At 39.0% G+C, this 24301-nt stretch overlaps 1 protein-coding gene across 1 annotated transcript; it reads right to left on the bottom strand.

Moving 5' to 3' along the window:
• Window positions 1–6588: 6588 nt before the first annotated feature.
• Window positions 6589–23761, bottom strand: MINAR2 (membrane integral NOTCH2 associated receptor 2). The gene is made up of 3 exons (XM_077768961.1): window positions 23554–23761; window positions 10280–10507; window positions 6589–6768 (listed from the first exon to the last, which is right to left on the bottom strand). Exons 1-3 carry the CDS (start codon window positions 23716–23718, stop codon window positions 6589–6591), a joined length of 573 nt encoding a protein of 190 aa, XP_077625087.1. The 5' UTR covers window positions 23719–23761.
• Window positions 23762–24301: the final 540 nt, after the last annotated feature.

Genomic DNA, 24301 nt, shown 5'->3' with positions numbered 1-24301 from the left:
TGAGCAGAGACTGCTTGGAGGACTCGGTTAATGAGTTCTGGGCACACAGCTGGAGCTGCTCGGTCTGAAGATTTCTCAGTGTAGGACCTCAATTACTGTCACCTTCCTGCACTGACGCACTCACAACAGTCTCCGCAGGACCCTGCTCCCCATGCTAGGGTTTCATCAGCGCAATTAATCACTCCAGTTCTCTGCAAGTTCTCCACTCATTTGTCAGGATTTCCCTGTTTTGACACCAAAGAACGACAGCCGTCAAGTTGTTCAGGGAGTCATTTCCCATCCCGGTGCACCCCTGCCATCTGGTGGTGGGAATTTAACTGCAAGATGCAGGGAAATAGGAGCCATCATTTCTTTCTGCCTCCCCCTGCCCTCTCTCTACTCCCTCTCTCCCTCACCCCCCATCTTGGTTAACAATTCAGAGTGTTTGGTGAGGGTACAGTTTAAAAGGTGATGTTGCCGCATTGTGCCTCGGTGCCTTACGTGGCAGCATTTGAGAGATTCGTTCCAGTAATGCCTCTTGGGGCTGAGGTGGACCTGAAAGCTTGCAGGACGTTATGATCCCCTCCAAGCGGGCTTGATGCCAGTACCTATGCGACGAGGCTCCTGTCCAGACTCTAGAGGAGCTGGCGCTTCCTGGGGCTGACATCTAACTTAGAGATGATCCAAGGTAAGGATGGAGAAATCAGATCCTGTGCTCTGGAACACTGTGATCGAGGAAAGACATTCTATCAACATTATTTACTAAGCAAGAATAATTAACCCACAAATAGCCTTACTCAAGGGGTCTAGGGTTGGCTTCTATTTCATTTATTTATTTATTTATTTATTTACTTATTTACTTATTTGTTTATTTATTTTATTTGAGAAAGACAGAGAATCCACAAGTGGGAGGGGCGGGGAGGGGGAAGAATTCCAAGCCGACTGCGCTGTCAGCACTTCCTAAATGGACAAAGTGGCACAACCTTATGGCATTTGCTTTTCCTGATGTAGCAGGCACAACTGCGTTTGCACTTATGTCCAATGTGCATTTTCTGTATTCATGCTCAGAGACCAGAGGTGAAAAAGAACACGCTGAGGGTAGAGGGAAGAGAGAAACTACTCCTGTTTTTCTGTCAAAATCTGTGATCTCCCAAATTCTCATTCCAGTAATGAGAAAATAAAAACGCAGGTGGAAAGAACATCCAGAATAGGTTTAGATTATGGAGGCTCTCACTCCGGTTTTTATTCTGACAGGTCTTCCGACGGCTCTGCGCCTCCATCTCTTCTCTTATAAAACGCAGGTTTGACACTTCTCCCACAAGACTGCACTTGAGATGATATGAGATTGTGGAAGTGGAAGGGTTGTGAGATTATGAAATGCAGAAAGAATGATTGTGTCTGTTGTGTGGATACTGGCCTGAGTCCACTCAAACGAAGGCCAGATGGACGGGCCGAGGTATGTGTGCAGCAGGTATGGGCTTACAGGAAAGACTACTGTCCATGGGTATCCACTGGGAATCTTTCTGAATAACTCAAAAAATGGCTCTAAAGTTGTACATTTATGTGTTGATGATAATAAGCAAAAGAAGAAGGAGAAGAAGAGGAGGAGGAGATAGGCAAACCATAAAGCAAACTCTTAATGATAAAGAACAAACTGAGGGTTGATGGAGGGAGGTTGGGGGGGGGTGCTGGGTGGGGGATGGGCATCAAGAAGAGAGCTTGTGATGAGCATTGGCGGTTGTACCTAAGTGATGAATCACAGGTTTCTACTTCTGAAACCAATATTGCCTTAAAGCTTAACTAACTTAGAATTTAAATGAAAACTTGAGAAAAAAGAAAAAGAAAACTGCTAAAACACTAAGTTTAGAATTCATGACAAAGCCTTATGATCATTATATTAAAAAAAATGAAACAGAGGAGGGAAGTACAGTGATATATTCCAGGAACGATGAGGCGTTTTGATTCTAAATGGTTTACCTTTTAAAAAAATAAATGTTTAGAAAGTTTCAAGAGCTGTTATTTCATGTCTACCAACTGAAAACGTTTGGAATCTAGCATCGCCATCATTTTATTATTCAGGTAATTACCTAAACAGCACTTCACCAACCTGGACCAACTTGGACATGAATTCAGATGTGACGGAGTTTAGCGCTTATTTCCTAATCTGAAAAAACGAAACTAACAAACTGAGTTAGCCTAACACTAACATTTTCTTCTCTTCGTCAGGAACTCGAAAACAGTAAGTATAGTATAAGTAAAACTGTGCGAGCCTTGAACCTCATTTCTTTCAGCTAGAGAAACGTCACCAGGGAATTTTTTTATACCAAAACCACAAATTTCCTTATTTAAAATATGCTTTGAATTTCAAACTTCTCTTTTGAAAGAGAGATTTTTCTCTTTGGTTTTAATAGGCACGTGGATGCACATAAAACCAACATACACAGAATTCTCTACCTACTCTACCTGTTCAGTAGGTCTAAGGCTTTGAGAAACAGGTAAGAGCGCTGTGAGATGCCATCTATTTGAGGTGGAGAGGAAGATGAGGCAAAGGACGGATTATGAGGTAGAACCGAGAATGAGGACAGCACACGAGGAAGCCCAGCGCACTTCCTAAGAAGAGAGTGCCCAGCTTGCTCGCCAGTTTTTCCAGCAGTTTGTACGAAGACGGAAATGTGATCAGGTGCATGACTCATAGTTCATAAAATAACAGAAGAACAACCACGCCGGCAGGGAGCTGGGTTCCGTTTCTGAAACTGCTCACTTCGGTTGAATATTCTCACCTCAGGTTGGGCAAGAGCCTGGACTAAGTGATTGTTTGGAAGGAACCAGAAAAGTTATCTTTCCTCTAGGAAGCACCGTCCGTTAGACTCTCTGAGTTGAGTAAGTAGAAATCCAGAGAGCTTGAGATTTATTGGCCCTACCGGATGCCGGTTTTAAAATTATTTTTCGTATCTGATAAAATGACCTCTTCAATGACATGAGGGGAGAATTTAGAACCTGGTAATAATAGGTATAGGGGAGAGAGCAATTAAAAATATTTTAAAAAATATTTACAGAGAGCTAAAAACATGAAGCAATTCAGATCATATCTTACCTGAAATAGTCGTAAGTAATTTAATATTCCTAAATTCTTAACCAATTTGATGTTGGGAAGAAGGCGATCTCTAAGAATACTTCTACTTTGGCTTTAGCATAATATGTGCAGTAGAGCCACGGGTTTATGCCAAGGATCCCTCCTCTGCCTTCCGGAATCAGTATGACTCTACGGCAGCCATGTTTCTTTTCTTGCAAGATGAGAGGGAATTAAAATTAGTGGTTGCCAGAGGGGAGGCAGGAGCTCTTGGCCACCTGATCACACTCTTGCTCATCACTATAGCATACTTACGCTTTCACCTGCAAAACGTCCCTTCGGTAAAATGTGTTTTCATGGGCTGACAGCAGATGGTATATTTCACCACCAGATGGCAGCAGTGCACTCTGGATCAATGGAGCGGCCGAGGGCACTTTTTCTTTGTTTTCCACCCACTAAATTCTCCGCTAGGTGACAGCAACATGAATATAATTGGAATAGCCATTAATGGGTTATGTAAAAAACAATTTCATTTCTTCTTTTAAAACTGAGAGAAGCACTTTAAAACAAGATCCACAGTTGGAACGTTTTTCCCTAGAAAATTACCAGACTATGTGTTTTTAGGCCTCCCACACACACCAACTTAATATCCAAAAAACAAAACAAAACACAACAAAGCAACAGAATAAAACTTTTGAGGGGAGCATCTGCTAAAGAGCCTGGGAAAGATTACTGTTTGAAACCAGTATTACTGAAGAATTTGGGGAGCCCAGACTTGCTCACCCCAATTTAGAAAACAAAAGAGGTGACGAAAACAGTCATTTTTGAACATAGTAATAATTATTATTTACTGACCACCTATTATGTGCCAAGGGTTGTATTGAAATGCTTTAAAAATGCATTCGCTGAATCTGGATCAGAGGTGGTTTTTTTTGTTGTTTTTGTTTTTTTGTTTTAAAAGCCCAGATTTAAACTTAAGCCTGTTTAGGGCCATCACCTCTGTATTTTCCATGACCTTATGCTTTTTCTGCTGGAGCCATTTTCAAAACCCACACTGAAGGAGAAATTGGAACGGCTTTCAGGGTATGATTTTGAGTGCACACAGGGATATATTTACTTGCCTTATGACTTTCCCTTTCATGTAGATGCCTCACATTAATCCAATGAGGGATAATATATTTCGATTCTACAGTTACACTGAAGGCCAAACGTGAGGATTGGTTTGGGAGCAATAGCAAGGTAATAAACACGTTCATGCTGAAATATAAATGACTGCTAGCATCATGGATGAGAAGCAGAGGGCTGGAGACCGCAGAGGGATGGATGCCAGGTGCCTGACTGGGCAGAAGAGAAAGGCAATGAGATGGGGGGGGGGCGCAGGGGGCAAGCAGTTGAGGCAGGCAGGTTGACACAGCTCCCCCATGGTTATCCCTGCTAAGTGCCCTTAGGGAAACTTACCTGCAAGTGACCTGGATAGCTGTTATAACCTGGCGCTGCACCAATGCTCTCCACGGGTGGCAGAGATCTGAATGAGGTTTGCATCCCTTAGAGGCAAGCTTGGGGCAGTCAAGCTTTGCACACTGGGTTAATGGCAAGTGGTTGTCTGCCAGAGAGTGGGCCTGTCCTTGGGTGTTCCCAGGACCTTCGTCTCTCCTTAATTCAGTTCTCAACTGGACTACAACATATTACAGAGGAGTGGAGGAGTAAGAAGTCAGATACTACAAATATGGCTAAGATCACTGTGCACAGTGATTCTTTAGGACACTAAAGCTGCACTTCAATATTCTTTATTTCAAGTATCTCTAGGGGAAATATGGTAGAATGGTATGCTCGTCCCAAAGGGCAAAAGCTGATTAATGGGAAGAGGAAAAGGTCCCTTTCCTGTTTTATGCACTGAACAGTCTTGGCGTGGGAGTGGGGGTAGGTGTAGTCTTGAAAGAAGAGAAAAGGGTGGGGATGAGTGACTTAGGGTCCAATGTTCTAGGAGAAGGAGAAGGCAGGTGACTGGATTCTCTATCTGTGGCCAGAATCATGTCCCCAGTTACCTGTAGGCAACGTCAGGTACCGACCGATATGTTAGGAATGTCAGGCACCTCAAGGTACTGATGAACTAGCACATATTAGTGGCAACAAGTGTTCCTAACTCTACAACTTACTTACCTACTTACTGGATCCAAGTATTGTTCTTATGTGGCTCCTGTTTAGCCCTTAGGCAAGCCCTACTGGGGAGCTGATTCTTATTCTTTCTCGGAGACAGTAACTTGCGCAGGGTCACACAGTTAAAAACGACACAGGATTCAGATCCTATTCTCTTGGCTGTATTCCTTCTGCTTTTCTAGGGCCTTCCTCTGAGGCCATGGCTGGTGATACATACTCACTGAGAGCCGCCAGGAGTCACACTAGCCAATGTGGACCAATTAGTAAGCACAACTGGCTCAAAATGTAATTAATTCTGGGGGGCCTGGGTGGCTGGGTTGGTTAAGTGTCGGACTTCGGGTCAGGGTCATGACCTCATGGCTCTAGTGGGTGCAAGCCCCACATCTGGCTCTGGGTGGTCAGTTCACACCCTGGAGCTGGCATTGAATTCTGTATCCACCTTTCTGTCCTTGCCTTTTCCCCGCTTGTACTCTGTCTCTCCGTCTCTTAAAGATAAATAGACATTAAAAAAATTTATAGAAATGTAATTAATTCTCTAACTATAGCCTGTTCAAGTTTAGGTCTACTGAAAGTGCAACGTCAAGCTGAGGCATTATAAAGCAATCCTGGGAAAAGAAGTACACGTTTCGATAAAGCCCTCCACCACCCCTTTTTCTGGCTTAAACAAGAGCAAGAGAAGATAAAACAGCTTGAAACCAATGCAATAGGCAGCACAACTGGAAGTTTTTGTACCATATACCTGGCAGCCAAAGAATGATTTGCTCAACTTGCTTCCTTCCTTTCTTTGAGAGAAGGTACATGTCAGTGAGGGACAGAGAGAGAAAGTGTCCCACAAGAGGCAGAGAGAGGGAGAAATGGAGCTCACCTGATGTGCGGCTCTTATTCACCTATGTGGCTCGAGCTGCTCGCCCCACCACACGTGACTCAAGATCACAAACCGCGAACCTCGAGATCTTGACCTGAGCTCAAGTTAGACACTTAACCTGCTGAGCCACCCAGGTGCCCCTGATTTGCTCAACTTTCTTAGGGAGGACAAGACGGTGGGGGTGGCATGGAGGTAAGACAAAGCTGCTGACAATTATTGGTGCCGTTTTGTTTTCTGTTCTAAGTGTTCACTTTTGGTTGTATATAGTGACTTTTCCGTGATCCTCAGAAGTCCTGCCTCCCAAAGGACAAAAGCTTCTGGAATTCTTACAACGGTTTGGTAGAACGAAGGAGAGAAAGCCAGTTTGTATCTAGAGCAACACTGGCATTCTACAAGACCATTACATCTAGCTGTACGTTCCACGGTACATTCATACTGCTTGACCACGTTTTTCTGCAAATGTTTATTTAGAAAGATTTTTAGGAACTTTCAAGTGGCTGTGTCTGCGGCAGTTTCTTCAGGTGAAAAATGTGCAAACAATCACTATGAAAACCAAGATGCAGGCAACCAGGAACAAAATCAGACCTATACGACAGTATTTCGAATGTTTTTCTTGTTCCTCTTCCTTTTTCAGTAAGGTATCGAAACCGGGCGTGTACATGTCTCCCAACCAAAACCGTAGGTCATTAGGATTTTCCTAAAAGAAAAAAAAATACATAGGAGACTAGGATCATTCCGTGATCAGTGTTGCAGACTACTTGATACTGCAGAAAAGATACTGTCAGTGGTTTGAAGGCGATAGTCCTATTGTCCTAGGTGAGCTTTAAGTGTCAGGTGCCAGTAAGAGAAGCTAGGCTTCCCTGAGTAGCATCAGAATTTCTCATCTGCAATGGCTAGCGGCCTGGCCGCCCACCCTCTCTCTGCCTCTCTAGCGTCAGGGAACAGCGACTTACCTTTAGGCTACCACTGCCAGGGGAGGGATGAGCTCACATGGAGGGAGGTGGGTGGGTACTGGTGATGGCAATACAGTTCACCAACCACGTTGCTACTAGGTTGAATGTCCTGCTCTTAGAAAAGCTAAAATATTAAAATGAAATTTGGATGAGCTGTGCAGAAGGACAGATAATCTTGAAATCCTCGTCAAAATCCTCTCTTACATTACATTCTGCTTGTAGTTTGCCCTCGTAACTAAATCTAGGGCTTCATGCCTCCTTTCTTATTGATAAACTCTTGGTATTTTAGAAAAATGGGATGGGCCATTTTGGGCCATTCCAAAGGCGCTTGGAACTTTTATAGCTTGTAAGATGTGGAGAAGTTTCAGAAAATACCGTAGGGGCTCTGTCTGCTAGTTTATGAGATATGGGTAGGGATGGTGATGAAGAAGTTGAATTCATGAGGTAGAGAAAGAAATTCTGATGAAAACAGAAGACATGACTTCCAGGAGCATCTCTTGAAAAAGTTAGTGCTTGGGGCACCTGGGTGACTCAGTCAGTTGAATGTCTGAGTCTTGATTTCAGCTCAGGTCGTGATGCCAGGGTTGTGGGATTGAGCCCCATGTTGGGCTCTGCACTGAGCATGGAGCCTGCTTAGGATTCTCTTTCTCTCTTCCTCTGTCCTTCACCCATGCCCCGTCACCTCTCTCTCAAATTAAAAGCAAGTGTGAAGAATAACATCATGAGGTCTGTAAGAGCTCTGAGGTAACTGTATGTGTGGAGGATGGTGGGGAGGGGGCAGACCCTGGTTTTAGGGAAGCAATGTGTCCACCATATTGACATTTGATCTTCCTAAACATAACTCATGGAATTTTCCAACAAAAATATTATTCCTCATTGCCAATGATGTTCAATCTCCTTAGCCTTTCACTTGAACTTTTCTTTTTAGTGTTTTGAGCCTTATTTTCCCGTTATCCTGTTACTTACACTGTTGTGCCAGCCACACTGGACTATTTACTGTTCTAACAAGCTCTCTCACTTTCTTGTATTTATGCCTTGTTTCTTGCTACTCCTCACAGAAGAGCCTCCCCACTCATGCAGATGTTTGGAATTATGTTATTCTTCAAGCCCAGCATAAATTAACTTTTTCATGAAGGCTTTTTATAATCTAGTGTGGTTTTGTCTTCATTGGAATCTGTGTAGCACTTTCTACTAGCATTACAAACACTATCCTCTTCCTCTATCTTGTTCTGTAATTATGGTTTGTTACTTTGGTCAGTTAGATGAACTATTTGACAACCAGAACAGGAATACTCATAGTTATAGTCCCTTTGCCATTCATGTGAACAACACAGAGTGGAGAAGAGCCTCTAGCACACGGTCAAGAAACGCTTGTGAAATAAAACAATACATTTTTTCCTAATTGTAGAAAGTGACTTCGTAAGCAGCCCAATTGTCCATCCATTGATGAATGGATAAAGATGTCACACACACACACACACACACACACACACAAACACGCTGGGATGGTATTCAGCCATACAAAAGAATGAAATCTGCCATTTTCAATGTCATGGATAGAGCTAGACAGCATAATGCTAAGAGAAGTCAGTCAGTCAGAGAAAAACACATACCATTTGATTCTACTCGTGTGGTATTTAAGAAACAAAACAAATGAGCAAAGGAAAGAGAGAAGGGGGGGGTGGAGAGAGAGAAACGAAGAAACAGACTCTTAACTACAGAGAACAAACTGACGGTTACCTGAGGGGAGGGGGGCCGGAGAATGGGTGAAAGAGAGGATGGGGATTAAGGAGTGTGCTTTTCATGATGAGCACTGGGTGATGTATGGAACTGTTGAATCGCTATCTTGTAAAACTGAAGTTAATATAACACTACATTTTAACTACACTGGAATTAAAATTAAAACTTAATAAAAAAAGAAAAAGAAAAAAAAAAAGGGACTTCTGAGAAGTCCTGATCTTCAGACTCCTGATAAAAAACCCCACTAGATTACTGTTGCTATGGGGGAGAGTCTGTTATGGAAACCTCTCTGGAAAAGAGGCTAGATTAAGGAGATACATTAAATCTACTAGGAGATTAAAAAACTTCAAAGACTCTGGACAAAAAGATATTTCAAGAGTACATACAGGAGATTTTTAAAAGTGTAAGATTTTCAGGGGACGCAGTGCTATCCCCTTTTCAACAGAAAAAAAATCTCAGGTACTTTAGTTATGGGGCTCAGAGCAGAATCACCTTGTTAAGTGAAGGGTATGTGGGAAGTGTCAGGCCTCCCTGACTCTAGGGTGGGCAGAGGGAAGCCGAGGTCCAGGACGAATCTAGTCCACTTGGAAAATAGAGGGCCACTCTCCTGCTTTTCAGGTATGTCTAGATTTTCTATGCATGTGATAGATGACACCACCAGTGAGATGCAGGGGGTTGTGGGTGGGTGGTGGGGAAAGAAAGAAAAACTGAAGTTGGGTTTAGGCTGGGTGAATGAGTTCATTGCATACTTTTCCTGTGTTGAAATGTTTTTGTTTTGTTTTGTTACTGAGACACAGGAAAATGTCCAAAATGTAAATCTGCAATCTTAAATCATTGAGTGGGGTTGGAATAAGATGACCTTTGATGAGGACTGCCTTGCACAGTGCCTAAAGCAGAGAATTTAATAAATATTTTTGAAAAATGCAGAATAGGGAATTCTTAAGTATTCATGAAATCAGTGGTCACAGAACTAGGGGAAAACATACATAATCTGGCAAATTAACTTTCAAAAACTTTTACCTTCTAGGTAAATCTTTCTGTATCAAATTTCCTCTTCTCTACACTATACAGATGCCAGTTAATTGCTGAAGCCGTAAAGCTCAGAACAAATCAATAAACATATACTGACTAGGTCAGAGAAAAGGATGCCTGATGCCACAATAATCTAACATCTGGACACTTGGGTCTAGTGAAAAGGGCTTGTCACCTTAATACCCATTAAATTTTTTAAAAATAATTATTTATTTTTGAGAGAGAGAGACAGAGAGTGACATAACAAAAGTAAGGGAGGGGCAGAGAGAGAGGGAGACACAGAATCTAAAGCAGGCTCCAGGCTCAGAGCTGTCAGCACAGAGCCTGAAGCAGGGCTTGAACTCATGAGCTGTGAGATCACGACTTGAGCTGAAGGTGGACTCAAACTACTGAGCCACCCAGGAGCCCTGATAACCATTTTTTAAAAAGGAATGTTTAGCTGATCTTGAGCAACTGAAGGAGGTGATTCTTTGCTCTGAGTACCTTCAGATGCCCAGAAAGGTTTGTGTGTAGGGAATGCCTGTCATATTCTTCAATGGTCCATGAGGGGTTCTTTTTTCTTTCTTCCATAGCTTCCTCCAAACTTATGTCACCATAGAGTGGGTTATTCTTCAGAACAGATGACAGGGATGGTGGGGGACGGTCTGCAGCAACAGCACCCTCTGCACTGGGTCCTCTCATTCGCTGAGCAGTAAGAGTCTTCCTTTCTCTCTGTTAGGAAGCACAGAGACAAGGCTTCTCTTATTAATGGGCTGCTGGTGGCAGATAATGAAACGTGAAATAACCCCCCCTGAAAACTTGCTGATTCTGTCTGGAACCCCAACAGATCAGGACAATAGGTGAGGAAATGATTCTAGGATCTGGTCTGATCTAGAATCCTATCATTAATTGAGTTTTTTCTTTGCATGTGATCTTGTTCAGCTGCAGTAATCATTCATTAAAATGTTATTTTATCACTACAGGGAAAGAATACTGTTCTTTCATTCCAATAGCAGAATTCTGAACAAAGCCAATTTTTTTCCAGCTCACTTGTGCTGAGATTTAATGACATTTTACTTCTTTGCTATTTGTGCATCCCACGACCCATAAAAATAATATTTAACATTGCTGGATTAAACCAGCAAAGTGAATATTACAAACATGTTTTTAGATGTGCCTTGGTTTTTACAAAACTCTCTTCAGACTCCTATTTCAGCCAGGCTGGAAGACAGAACAGCACCATATTCCTCTATGTGTGTACAGACCAGCTGGCTATGAGATGGCTCTAATATTGACGTTCAGATTTTTTCAATCAATTTTTTTATTGAAGGAAAAGATACAGATAGAAAATGACACGTATCATAACCGTTCAGCTCAATAAGTTTTCACAAACCAAAGAAACCCGAGATGCTGCCAAGAAACCGAACACCTACCAGCAAAGCTCATGCTGCCTTGCCCTCTCCCTGCCCAAGGACAACCAGTGCCCCAAGTTTAACAGTGGAGGCCAGTTGTGTTTCTCTGTGTCTGATGTGACCTTCAGATTTTTATTTTGCCTTTTTTTCTTCTTAAGACTACAGATTATCATGGAGGTAGAAAATGTTCCCGTTAAAATTTGTTCATTAGTTGAATAAAATTGAGAAGAAACAAAAGCTTAGAGAGTAACGCCTCAGTTATCACCAAGGGAGAGGAATTTTGTATAAGTTAATATTCAGAAAACTTAGGTTTAACCCTTAAAAACTAGTGACACATTTCACAAATTTACAGCAAAATTTTAATGCATGTGTTTCACATATTTCAGCCTTCGTAAACCAGCTCAATAGCAATTAATATTCCTTTGAGTCATATTTATGATCATCAATATACTGATTCCTTCAGCTTTTATTGGGATATATAGGTCACATTAAATATGTATTTATGTAAGCTAAATGGTAAACTAATATTACATACAGTTTCCTTCTGAAATGGCTGATAAGCCAAAAAAAATCATCTAGATAAAACGGTTCACATTCTCTTCAGCCTTACATTCCCCTAATTTTCTTAACCCATACATTTTTTACATACTTAGAGGTCAACTTGGAGATCTTCTCTGAATTTATTAGGTTGTTGCTCTGAAAATCAATTTATACTCTACAATACTGAAATTTGCAATGAAATAATACATCGTCTTGACTTAGCATTTGCCTTTAAGATGGATGACCTCATAAAACATGTTTCTGATTTGAGAAAAAACAATTTGATATGAAATTTAGATCATTGCAGCTTAGCATATTTCTGACTTAAGGCCTTTTTTTTTTTCAAGGCTAGATATCTTTGATCATCTTTGAGAGGGATAATTCTTCGGACGTTGACAAATTTGCTTTGTCACTTCTCTTGCCTACTGAACTATTCCTTGAGCTTCTTAAATAAGAAAGCTCCATACATGAGGGAAATACAGTTTTGGGGGCAAGAAAAAATAACAGGCTCTATTACAATGTATAAAGACCTTTGAAAACTAACAGGCACGAGATAGAAAATAATCAGACCTAAGAACATGCAAGCCCTAATTCTAAACCACATTCTCGGAACTCTGAGTTTTATCTTAATACATGGTGCCATTTATTTTTGTGTTGCATGACAATTTCATGTCTGAAAGACATGTAAAAGGAAAATTGATAGAATATTTTTACTAAGAATTTGATAGGAGGATAAATATACTAATTATGGTTGGTTGAGGTTCATTTACATTTTGATAGTTTTTCTCAAATAGCCTAAGAAAGAAAAAAAAAGCATGTATTTTATTCTAACTCTTTACCCCACCTAGATAGACTACATTTACCAAAGGAAAATTCAACAGTAATTCTACTATTTTACCATATGGACTCTACAAAAATTTGTATTTTAAAATATTTAAGGAAAGTAACATTTCAAAGCTTACCTGGACTTTTCCGTAGTCATCATTACTTTGCCCGTTTATCCTTTATACACTTAAATCATTATTTATAACATTTACATATAAGTAAACTATCAATTTACATATAAGTAAAACCAGTGAAATAGAGTGCATGTTGAGAGAAACAAAACCTGAGACTATACAACAGGCCAATAAAGAAAAAACCTCTAAAAAATATATACTCCAGGAAGAAGAAACTTGTTAATAAAAGGAAAGATTAATAAGAAATGCTGAACAAAACAAAAAAGGAATACAGAAAGAAAACTGATAAATCTCTCTTTCTCTCTCTCTCTATAGATAGATAGATGATAGATATAGATATAGATATAGATATAGATATAGATATATGTAAGCAAGTATTGGTTTTATGGTAAAATAAATAATCACTAATTTGTGAATTAAAAAAATATTTTTAGTTTTATTTTAGAAAGAAGTGATAGCATGAGTGGGGGAAAGGTGGACAGGGAGAGGGAGAGAGAGAGTCTTAAGCAGGTTCCACACTTACTGTAGAGCCTAATGCAGGGCTTGATCCCAAGGCTCTCAGATCATGATCTGAGTTGAAATCAAGAGCAGGATGCTCAACTGACTGAGCCATCCAGGCTAAATTGTGAGTTTTTAAATGAGGGACAACTAAATCACTGGACAGTAAAATTTAACACAAGTAGTTTTGATTAGAACATTTAAAGAAATCAGGTCAGTGAGAAGATAGAAATATTACTAAAAAATAGAGAATAATGTATAGTTTATAAATCAGTACAGCAATAGAAAAAAGGTAAAGGAACCTTGATCATAAGACAAAATTGAAACAAAGAATGGGGAACCTCAGGAAAATAGAACAGTTTTAAAAATAATCATGTTAAATGTAAATAGACTAAACCCTTTATCTTAATGACAGACCTTGTCAGGTCAGATTTTTAAAGTTAAATGAAATTATGTAATATTTATAAGAGGAGTACCTAGAATATAAGGACTCAAAGTGAAAAGATATACTGACAAATGGAGAAGAATGAGAGCTGTGTATTGTGGTGACTGGTTAAATGCCTATGAATTTTATCCTTTTCTCCTGAGCATAAAGGATGACTGCCTTTCCTAGTCTGGCTTGAAGTTAAATTGGGGCCAGCTCAACCACTTCCAAGCCTGACCCCTGAAATCTTCCACAAGATTTTTGGCTCATTTCCCTTATTTTCCATTTTTGTGTCACTGTTAAGCAAGCATTCTGTGATGGGGGAACTACAGGATGAAAGAACTTATAACCATGGATTATTGCTCAGAAAAGAACTGCCTCTAAAATCCACCTGCCCTTCTTTAGAATTTTCATAAGCACGAAAAATCTTTTATTTTTAGTTGCTGATATTTTGTGGGGGCATATGTTATCACAGTGCAGCCTAGCCTATCATCTACTAATACAGAAAGTAGTAGATTTTGAAATTCCACAAACGTCTGGCATGGGCTTATAGCCAAGATGTGGAAAGGGATGAAAGAAACATCAGAAGCTGGAATTATGGTTATTCATATCCTATAGTAAAAAAAATATTTTTGGCATAAGTGTCATCTGTTGTAATTTGGAATCCAGTCACCTGTAGCTCTAGGAGACATACTTGTAAAATCGTCAGAGAATTCATGTATCTATAATGACTTGACAATAATCAGAGCATTAATGTGATGCAAGAAAGAGATGAGATTAGAGAAAAGTGCACAGTTGGAAAGAAGAAATGAAAGAGAGTAGAGAGGACCTAGAAAATGATTGTTGAAAATCTGTTTGTAGACACTAATACTAAAACACAGAACGCTTTGAAAAAACCAAAAAGCATTGAGCAAAAAATACCTATTGAAATTTCTCAGCTGAATAAAGTGACTCAAGATATAGAACACGTTAGGCTGTGCTTTCATAACTGTTATCCCTGAGAGCTTCTATGTGGTTGTCACTGACTCTAAAAATACAGAAATGGAGGCAGAAAAACAAGGCATTACAGCCAATTTGAGAACTATGCCTTCAAAGGACTTAGGTGTATTTACTGACATGTAAAATTGACTGCAAGTAGTCAGGTGAGGTAAGATACATTAATATATTGCTTCCTAAATTCTGTGAGAAATGTATTACCAAAGAAATCACAGGCCTGCACCTAAAAGCTTTTAAATGTTTAAAATTAAAAACAAAATATAACAAAAGAAAGCAATGACGATAACCCTAGATTCCTAAATTTTCTTGGTAGGAATAGACTTTGAAGTCTATCCTTGAAGCAGGGTCTACTTCTGAGAGAATAGTGAACAGGGAGATGCTTCCTAAAGTGTAACCAAGGCCTATAGAGAACAATGCATCAGAATTCCTACTAAAAAGCAGAATCAGGTCCTGATCAATCTGCCACATCCTCAAGGAAGGAGGTTACATAAACTATTCCCATGGGATCTTAGAATTACTTTGGAATAGTGACTGCTGTGTCTTTAATTTTCCCCATTCAGAAAGGGAGAATTTATTTATATAATTTATATATAAATATAAATATAATATATGTGTTATTTATATATTGTACATATATGTTATGTAAATATATTTAACATATATAATATAATATTACATAAATGTTNTGTTATTTATGTATATATATATAGTGTGTGTGTGTATATATGTGTGTGTGTGTATATATATATATAATATTTAAATATGTTTCACAGAATGATAAACTGTGGCAGTGCCTAACTAGCAAATCCATTTCTTCTTAAGGCCATACAACAACGCATGGATTAGGACATATGACTAACAGAATGCACAGTTGGCCCCTAAAATCCCTTGAAAGATTCCTAGATTACTTTCTTTCCAATGTACAGACCTAATAAGGATTCTGATATAGTAGACCCTCAAAAAGGAACAGTCTGGATTCCACTTGGAAGCCAGGTCCTTAGGACATCTACATCACCCTCAACAGATGTTGTGTGAGAGATACATTTTATTGTATTGTATCCCTAAAATTTGTTTCCATAACATAACTTAGCCTGACTAACCCCTAAGAAAGTATATATTTAGCAGAGAAAATCGTTATTAAAAGACTTTGCTAGTTACAGAGAATTGCTAGAAGGTGAATAAAGATGGGTATCATCAGTAAAATATAATAATTCTAAACTTGTATGTATCTAATAAAGTAATCTCAAAATTTATAAAGCAAAATGAGAAAATTACAAGAAGTTTATGCATATAATTGTTATCAAGCAGACAAAACAATTACTAAATATAAAGAATTTGAGCAATAAAACCCAGTTTGATCAAATCACATACACTGACATCTTTATTGAACTGAATACATCAATTTTTAAAATATACAATGAATATTTACAAAAGTTGATAATGTGCTAGATTCTAAAACAAATTTCAAAGATTCAGTACTGCATGGATCATGCTATTTGAACACAGTCAACTTAGAAATTTATATATTAACATTAAAAAGTTAAAATCCTACATTTTGTAGAAAACTAAAACACATACTCCAAAGAAATAATGGAAAGTGAAAATTTAGAACAGAATGAAAATGAAAAGTCTACATTTGTAAAATTGTTAGGTGGAGCTGAAATGGTATTTTGAGGGAATATTATAGAAATATATTCTTGCATTATAAAAGCAGAATGAGAAAACTAATGAGGTAATAAGAAACAATAAAGATAGAAGTACATATATTACATTGTATGTTAACTGCAATTTTAAATAAATAAAAAAGATAGTAGAAATCAATAAATATTACAAATTACATAACAAATATATAATAGGATGAACAATGTTGAAAGCTACTTGTTTGGAAGGGCTAAAAAGATTAAAGTATCTCTGGCAATATGGCTCAGGAAAAATAAAAAGATACAAATCCTGTGTTAGAAATGTAAAAGAAGCATGAAAAGAGACATAGGGAGATTAATAAATGTAATAGTATAATAATCTGAGCAACTTAAAAACTTTATATGCAACTGGGCAGTTTCCCTCACAATATAACTTACCAAACTTAATTAAAAACAATAGGGACGCCTGGGTGGCTCAGTAAGTTAAGCATCTGACTTCAGCTCAGGTCATGATCTCATGGTTTGTTAATTTGAGCCCCGTGTTGGCCTCTGCTGACAGCTCAGAGCCTGGAGCCTGCTTCAGATTCTGTGTCTCCCTCTCTGTCTGCCCCTTCATTGCTCACACTCTGTCTCTCTCTTGAAAATGAATAAACATTGTATAGATAAACCACATCTTCTTGATCCATTTGTCAGTTGATGGACATTTAGGAGATGTGGTTCATCAATAGAATAGAATACTACATGGCAATGAGAAAGAATGAAGTCTGGCCATGTGTAGCAACATGGATGGAACTCGAGGGTGTTATGCTGAGCGAAATAAGTCAGGCAGAGAAAGACAGATACCATATGTTTTCACTTACAAGTGGATCAGGAGAAACTTAACAGAGGACCATGGGGGAGGAGAAGGGGAAAACTAGTTGGGGAGAGGGAGGGAGGCAAATCATGAGAGACTCTTGAATACTGAGAACAAACTGAGGGCTGATGTGGGTGGGGGAGAGGGGAAGGGAGGTGATGGGCATGGAGGAGGGCACTTGGGTGAGCACTGGGTGTTATACGGAAACCAAATTGACAATAAACTATGAAAGAAAAAAAGAAATAAACATTTAAAAATGTTAAAAAAAGAAAAATGGAAAATGATAATAAACCTGTGATAATTTGAATAATTGATTCAAAATTTAAAATCTATCCCATCTGCACACAAATTGAAAAATATCAGGCCAAGAGAATATTGCAGTCAAGTTCTACCAGACGGATATTCCCGAAACAGATCATTTCTATTTTGTCAAACCCTCCCAGAAAATAAGAAAACAAAGAATACTCTTCAATGCACTTTATGAGAGGTTGGTGTAAACTCCAGACGAAGGCAGTAAGTAAAACAAAAGGTAATCTAAAGGATAATTCCTCTTATAAGCACAATGCAAAAGTCATGAATAAACTATTGCTAAAAAGAATCCTACAATACATATAAATTATACATACCAGAATGAGATAGATTTATACCAGGACATAATTTTTACATGGAGGGTGATTTAAAATTAGAAGATTAATGTAACTCACCACATTAACAGGAAAAAAATGTAGACTTTTGAAACAGAGCCTGAAAAAGATTTTAAAAACATTCAAATGTATTTAAAGCAAACTTTCTCTTTTTAAAAAAATTTTTAATGTTTATTTATTTTTGAGACAGAGAGACAAAGTGTGAGTGGGAGAGGAGCAGAGAGAGAAGGAGACACAGAATCCAAAGCAGGCTCCAGGCTCTGAGCTGTCAGCACAGAGTCCGACGTGGGGCTCAAACTCACAAACCATGAGATCATACCTGAGAAGAAGTCAGACGCTTAACCCACTGAGCCATCCAGGCGCCCCTAAAGCAAACTTTCTTAACAAACTGGAAATAGTAAGGAATCTTTAAAAACTAATTAAGAGAATCTACCTAAAACTTCCAGGGCATAGTTTACCAAATGGCTGCAATATTAGAAGCATTTGTTTTAGTTTCAGAATTAATGTAAGGATGCCAGTAATCACAAACATTCACATATTATTGTAGTGGAAGCCCTAAGCAATACAATAAGAACAGAAAAATAAATAAAAGGAATAGGGTTTTAAATAATGAAACAAAACAACAGATAACGTGATTATCTGTAGGGATATTTACAGTCAAAATAAAAGAGATTTAACACCACTTCCAGATTTAAGATTAATATATAATAATTACATAGTCTATAAAAATCAATGGCATGCATGAGTAACACTTTATTATGAAACATGATTTAAAAGGTTCTAGTCATAAGAGCAATAGTGCTATAAATATTTAGATATAAACCTAACAAACTTTATGAAAACTTCTATGTGGAGAATTAGAAGACATCATTGAAGGGCCATGTGATAAACTGAATAAATAAAAAGATATACTATATTTATGGATTGGGAGAATAAAGATCATAAAGATTTCCACTTTTCCCCAGTTTAATCTGTATATACAATGAAGTCTCTTTCATAATCATCAATGCCTTGCAAACAAGGCATTTTTAAAATCTATGACTTGTGGGTATATAAACAGAATCAGCTCCCCAGTGATCCCAGTGCTTCTGTTTCCCAAATTGCTAGAATAGGTCATTTTTATAAAACACAGATATAATCATGTGATTCTCTTGCTTAAAAATTTTCACCAACCCCTCAAATGTTTCAGGATAAAATTTAAAACTTCAAACAACAACTACCAAACCTTTGTTGTCTGACACAGATCTTTCTCGAACCTTGTCTCCTGCCTTCTCCTCCCGCTAATCAGGGCTCTAGAGTCCCACACATGCTATTGTAATACTCATGGCATCCTTAATGAAAGCTTTAGTGTCAGAGGCAGTTGGGTCTGGTCTCAGAGCAGTACAATGGGACAGTTTAGGTGTTGTTTCTGGCAGCACACTGTCCAAAGCTAAATTCCAGACCGCACTGGAGATTTTGTGGACTGCATAAATTTAGCATAACTCGATAAATCATGTTCTGATATATGCAAGTAAATCCCTGAGCAACTGAGTGATGCCCCTCGATCTACTTCCTAGATAATAATTTAAGAGCCTCAAATGTTCTATAATGTTTCCCCAAATAGAGGCTTAAGAAGGGGAGTCTAATGTATATGCAGGGCTATTCTTTTCAGAACACTAATTGGAGGATTAGGAATAGATACATTTTTAGAGAAGGCACAACAGATTTCAATGACCTGTCCAAAGATAGATTGTTAAGTACAATTATAGGATACAAACAAACAAATAAAAACAAAACAGAAAACGAGATAGAAGACACATTAGAACATAAGGGGAAAAGACGGCTATTAAGACTGGGGGAAAAAGTGAGGGAAAGTAACTAGGAAATAAACCCAGGTAGTGACGCTGCCTAGAAATCAAAGGAAGAGCAACCTCTTATCCTTAGTCTTTGCTCCAGTTTGCAGAGTTTGCATAGAATGCTCTTGGGTTCTGAAAAAGATGTGTTGGAAGCCAGGAAAAGATAAAATAAAGAGATTAGTCTGAAATGACTCTGAAGTCTAACTGCTAATCAAAAAAAAAAAAAAGGGAGGGGAGGGTACTACACTATCTGAAAAAAGACATATTTTATCATTTAGACTTAAAAAAAGATCACCCTTTTCCTTTCATTACCTCATTTTATAAAGCGATTGGCAGAAATATTTGGAATACAATTCCACATGCCTTCATCAGATACATGCCCCAAATTTTAACAACCAGAAACATTAAATTTTGGCGAACATTTGTTCATTGTGCTTAGATGAAATTTATTGTGAAGCTTCTTTGCTTCTCTAGTGAAAGAATTTAAGAAGGAGTAAATATAGTGGAATCAAGAAATATATGCTCATACCCTCTCCCTGTAAACCTGGGAGACCTGTGTATTTGCATGGCACGGATTCACGGTGTCCCGGGCTATGGGCATGCATCAGAAGGAGTGCTTACTTTTCTATATGCCCACAATTGCTTTCACATGTAAAAATGGCTTAAAGAATTTCTTCTGCAAGTGTTATGGGAATTTTTGTAGGAAAGCCTTGAGATGGATAGAAATATGCTGCACATAGGAATTCAACTTCATATTTGGGATTATAAGATCTGTGTTTTAACTGCTGAATTACCACTAGTTTTGAAGGCAGTGGTTGGTAGGTTAAGTCATTTGACATTCTGTGACGTAGTCTGAATCGCAAACACCATGCACCTGGGTGGTGTGAGATGCAGGGATAAGCTGACACAACTCTGAAGTCTGTGTGGATTTCGTGTGAGTATAAAATCTACTGCTTGAGTTACGGATTGACAGATGTATTGACTATATTCCTTAACATCACCATCTACACACATGCACACACCCCTCTATCTACACTATAAATTTAAAAAATGCAAGTAGTATCATCTACTGTTTCCAAAATCTAACAAAAGGATAATTTCAACACAATTTAGATTGCAATCTAATAATAGTAACAACACAATAATAATAACACTCTTTTTAAAAACTTTTATAAAACACTTTCTCTCAATTGTTTTACCTCATATTATTTTACTTGTTCTCGTTTTAAAACAAATTTGTAAAATTAATATTACTCTAGTTTTCCAAGTGAAAATACTGAGGCATGAACGAAGTTAAGAGCCATAATAAGTGTCTCTTTTTTTAATGTTTATTTATTTTTGAGAGAGAGAGAGAGACAGACGGACAGACAGAAAGACAGAGTGCGAGTAGAGGAGGGGCAGTAAGAGAAGGAGACACAGAACCGACCGAGCCACCCAGTCGATGTCTCTTTAAGTGGCTTACTGTAGATGTGAGACAAGAAACCAAGTTTCTAGCCTCTTTATTCGATGCTCTTCCTGTTGGCTTAATGCATCCACTGCAGAGTGAGGGTTTTAGAAAGGGGAAAAATAGTTGGGGAGAGGGGGAGGCAAACCATGAGAGACTCTTGAATACTAAGAACAAATGGAGGGCTGATGGGGGAGGGGGAGAGGGGAAGGGGGGTGATGGGCATGGAGGAGGGCACTTGTGGGGATGAGCACTGGGTGTTACATGGAAATCAACTTGACAATAAACTATGAAAGAAAAACAAATCACTGAAAGAAAGAAAGAAATGAACGAACAAACTTCTGACGCGGCCACGTTATGCACCCATAACACCTCAGTGCTCCTGGTAAACTCTGTGCCTTCTTCCTGGTATCTCTGCAGCTACTTAAAACTTTCATAAGTCCCTTATTTTACATTTATATTTTATCCCACAAATACATCACTCCTGGATTTTAAGATCCAGCCAATGAGAGAAGAGCTACTTATTCACATATTGCAAATGAAAATAGTAAATACAAATAATTGTTAGTCCTAATTTGCGTCATGCCTACCCAGCTATCTGAATTTGTAAGATTTGTTTCCCCCAACCTCATGCATTATTTCAATAGTAAATTAGTCTTTGTTCTGTCACTTAACATTACTTTAGGGTAAAAGGATAATTAAGTCGAGTTCATGTACAGTTTAAATTTACAATACCAGGAGCGCCTGGGTGGCTCAGTTGGTTAAGTGTCTGACTCTTGGTTTCTGCTGGGGTCAGCATCTCACGGGTTTGTGAGTTCTAGCCCCACATGGGGCTCCATGCTGACAGTGAGGAGCCTGCTTGAAATTCTCTCTCTCTCCCCTCTCTCTCTGCCCCTCCCCTGCTCACTCTGTCTCTTTCTCAAGAATAAACAAACTTAAAAAGAATTTTAAAAAATTACCAATAACATATCTAAAGACATATAAAGCAGATTTTACCCCCTTGGTTTTTCCTTAAATAACTACTTCAAGTCATCAGGGCCTACCTGTTAAAAAAGACGCCCCTTAACATTTGGATGCGTTTCACTCAGGTTTAGGAGCAACATTCAACAGAGCTTTAAACTGTGAAGATTCACATGAAGGAAATAGGTCAACTCTAGTACCAAACAAAAGACGTTACATTGTTATGTTCCAACCTCAAAGGAATTTATTGGATTTGTTTTCTTCGACTAAACTTCATGGCCTAGGAGGGCCAAGGTTTTCTGAAGCGATTTTGGAGTCATTTTATTCCGTGGCATGAACAATAAGGAGGAATTTGTGTATTTAACTTAAAACACAAAAACAATGACCAAAAAGGTGCGTATGGTGAGGGGAAGAGGTTTGAGGATTCCAAAAGGGAAGGATGCAACATTTTTTAAAAAGTCAGTTGTCATAACAGACTGCCTTATGATGGAAATAAATTAAAACCCTTATAGGTGGAGGAAACACTTACATAATCATTTGAGTGTGCTTGATTTTGAATGATCTCATGATAAAGGTCCCGAGGAGCCCACAAACACACCACAAAGGAGTCACTTTACACCAGGACTCATGAGTAGCAACTGTTTCTTAAAAGAAAACAAATTTCTGTTCAGGGAATTTGAACCACTCCAAAGGATTTAATGACTTGCAGGGGTTTGTAGGTCAGTCACATCTGTTCTGAAATGAAATGCTTCTTCCTGTTTCTAAATCGACTAACCCTTAACCCCATTAGCCCTCACGTCTTAAAACAAAGATTATTCCTGTTTCTTGAGCCTTGCAACAGTCAGGGCCTTTATGTTTATTCCAGCACATGGAACTCATCACAGTTTGATTCCTCTCTTTTGCTCAGCAGAAAGAAGGAAGACACAAAAGAAGAAAGCGAAAATATAAAGTGTGCAATGGTGTGAAGGTCTGATTGTTATGTCTTGTCCACATGGATACCTGTGGAAAATAAAGAGTATCTAAAATAACAGGGAGGAGAGTTCCCTCTATTTTGCTTTCCTTCAATCATTGGGTTTCCACCGTTATGCTGAGTCTTCTCCGCATGAAATGAAAGGGAGCAAGCCTAAATGAAGCAAGAGCAAATTCCCCAGTGGTCTCAGAGGCTGTATGTTGAGTCCCCGTGGTAAGCTTCTGCTGCTTTGTGCTTGGAACAGAGAGGTAGATTCCCCCTACCCCCAGAGTGTTATTTGCAAAAGTAACAAGTGGTTTGAAAAGGTCTGAAGGAAAGGAGCAGAATGAAAACTAGGCAATAAAATGACGATGGGCTGCAAAGCTAGTGCTTGTCAGAAAATGAATGGTTGCAGGAATTCACATATTTTATAAAGTGATCAGAGATCTTTCTTATGTTAAGGAAGAGAGAAAGACCTTTTCTATATTGCAGAGGCAGCCACCTTGCACCGTGTTCCCTACAGCCTTCCCCTCCCCCCCGCGCCATGCACACAAATAAGGAACTAACAGATAGCGAGGAAGAACCCATCCCTGCCCGTGCGCTGTAGGCTGTCCCGGACTTTACCTGCGAGTACACGAGGTTTTGCCAGTGCTGGGCGGCAGGGTGATTCCCACCTGGAAACCTCACCAGGCTGGCCTGAAGAAGAGGTGAGTTCCTCATGAAAGCCTTCACATCGAGCTGCAGGAATTTGTCAGGATGGTTGTTATTTGGCAAAACAGAGAGATCCATGTCTCCCTTCGTCTACGGTGGAAAACAAAGGTAAGCAAGGCTGCTCCCGTCAGACTCGTCCATTATTTATGAGCCTGAGGATGTTCCAGCTGGCATCTGAGACCAGGTCTCTCAGCGACACCTTCTCGAAATGACACATCAACACACATGAACAACGCAGTGCCCTGCCATGCCTTTCACACACAATACACACACACACACACACACACACACACACACACACACACACAGGATGCTTAAAAGAGGCAGATCGGGTTACACTCATTCAATTAAACAAAATGCCAAAATTAGATCTAATATCTCTCCATACAGTGTCCGACATAATGGATTAAGAGGAACTTTTCTCTGGATAAAGGCTGCCACAGCTTCAGTGTCACAGTCTATAACTGGAGCACATGAGATATCATCTGTAAGGGAGAGATTTCTTAATTTTTCTCTCTGAACATTGCCGAGCTGACACAACTGAGCTGGCCCTGTTGACGCAGCCTCCCATATGATATGCAGGATCCTGTTTCTCTTCCTGTTTTGACTCCCAGAGTCTCAGCCTCACGCGAAACCTGACCGCTTTTAGGTTGTCAGCTTT

This window comes from Crocuta crocuta, unplaced genomic scaffold (assembly GCF_008692635.1).
Source record: "Crocuta crocuta isolate KB4526 unplaced genomic scaffold, BGI_CrCroc_1.0 scaffold64, whole genome shotgun sequence".
Lineage (NCBI taxonomy): Eukaryota > Metazoa > Chordata > Mammalia > Carnivora > Hyaenidae > Crocuta > Crocuta crocuta.
The sequence above is the reverse complement of the archived record's forward strand: the minus strand, read 5'-3'. Positions and strand labels throughout refer to the sequence as shown.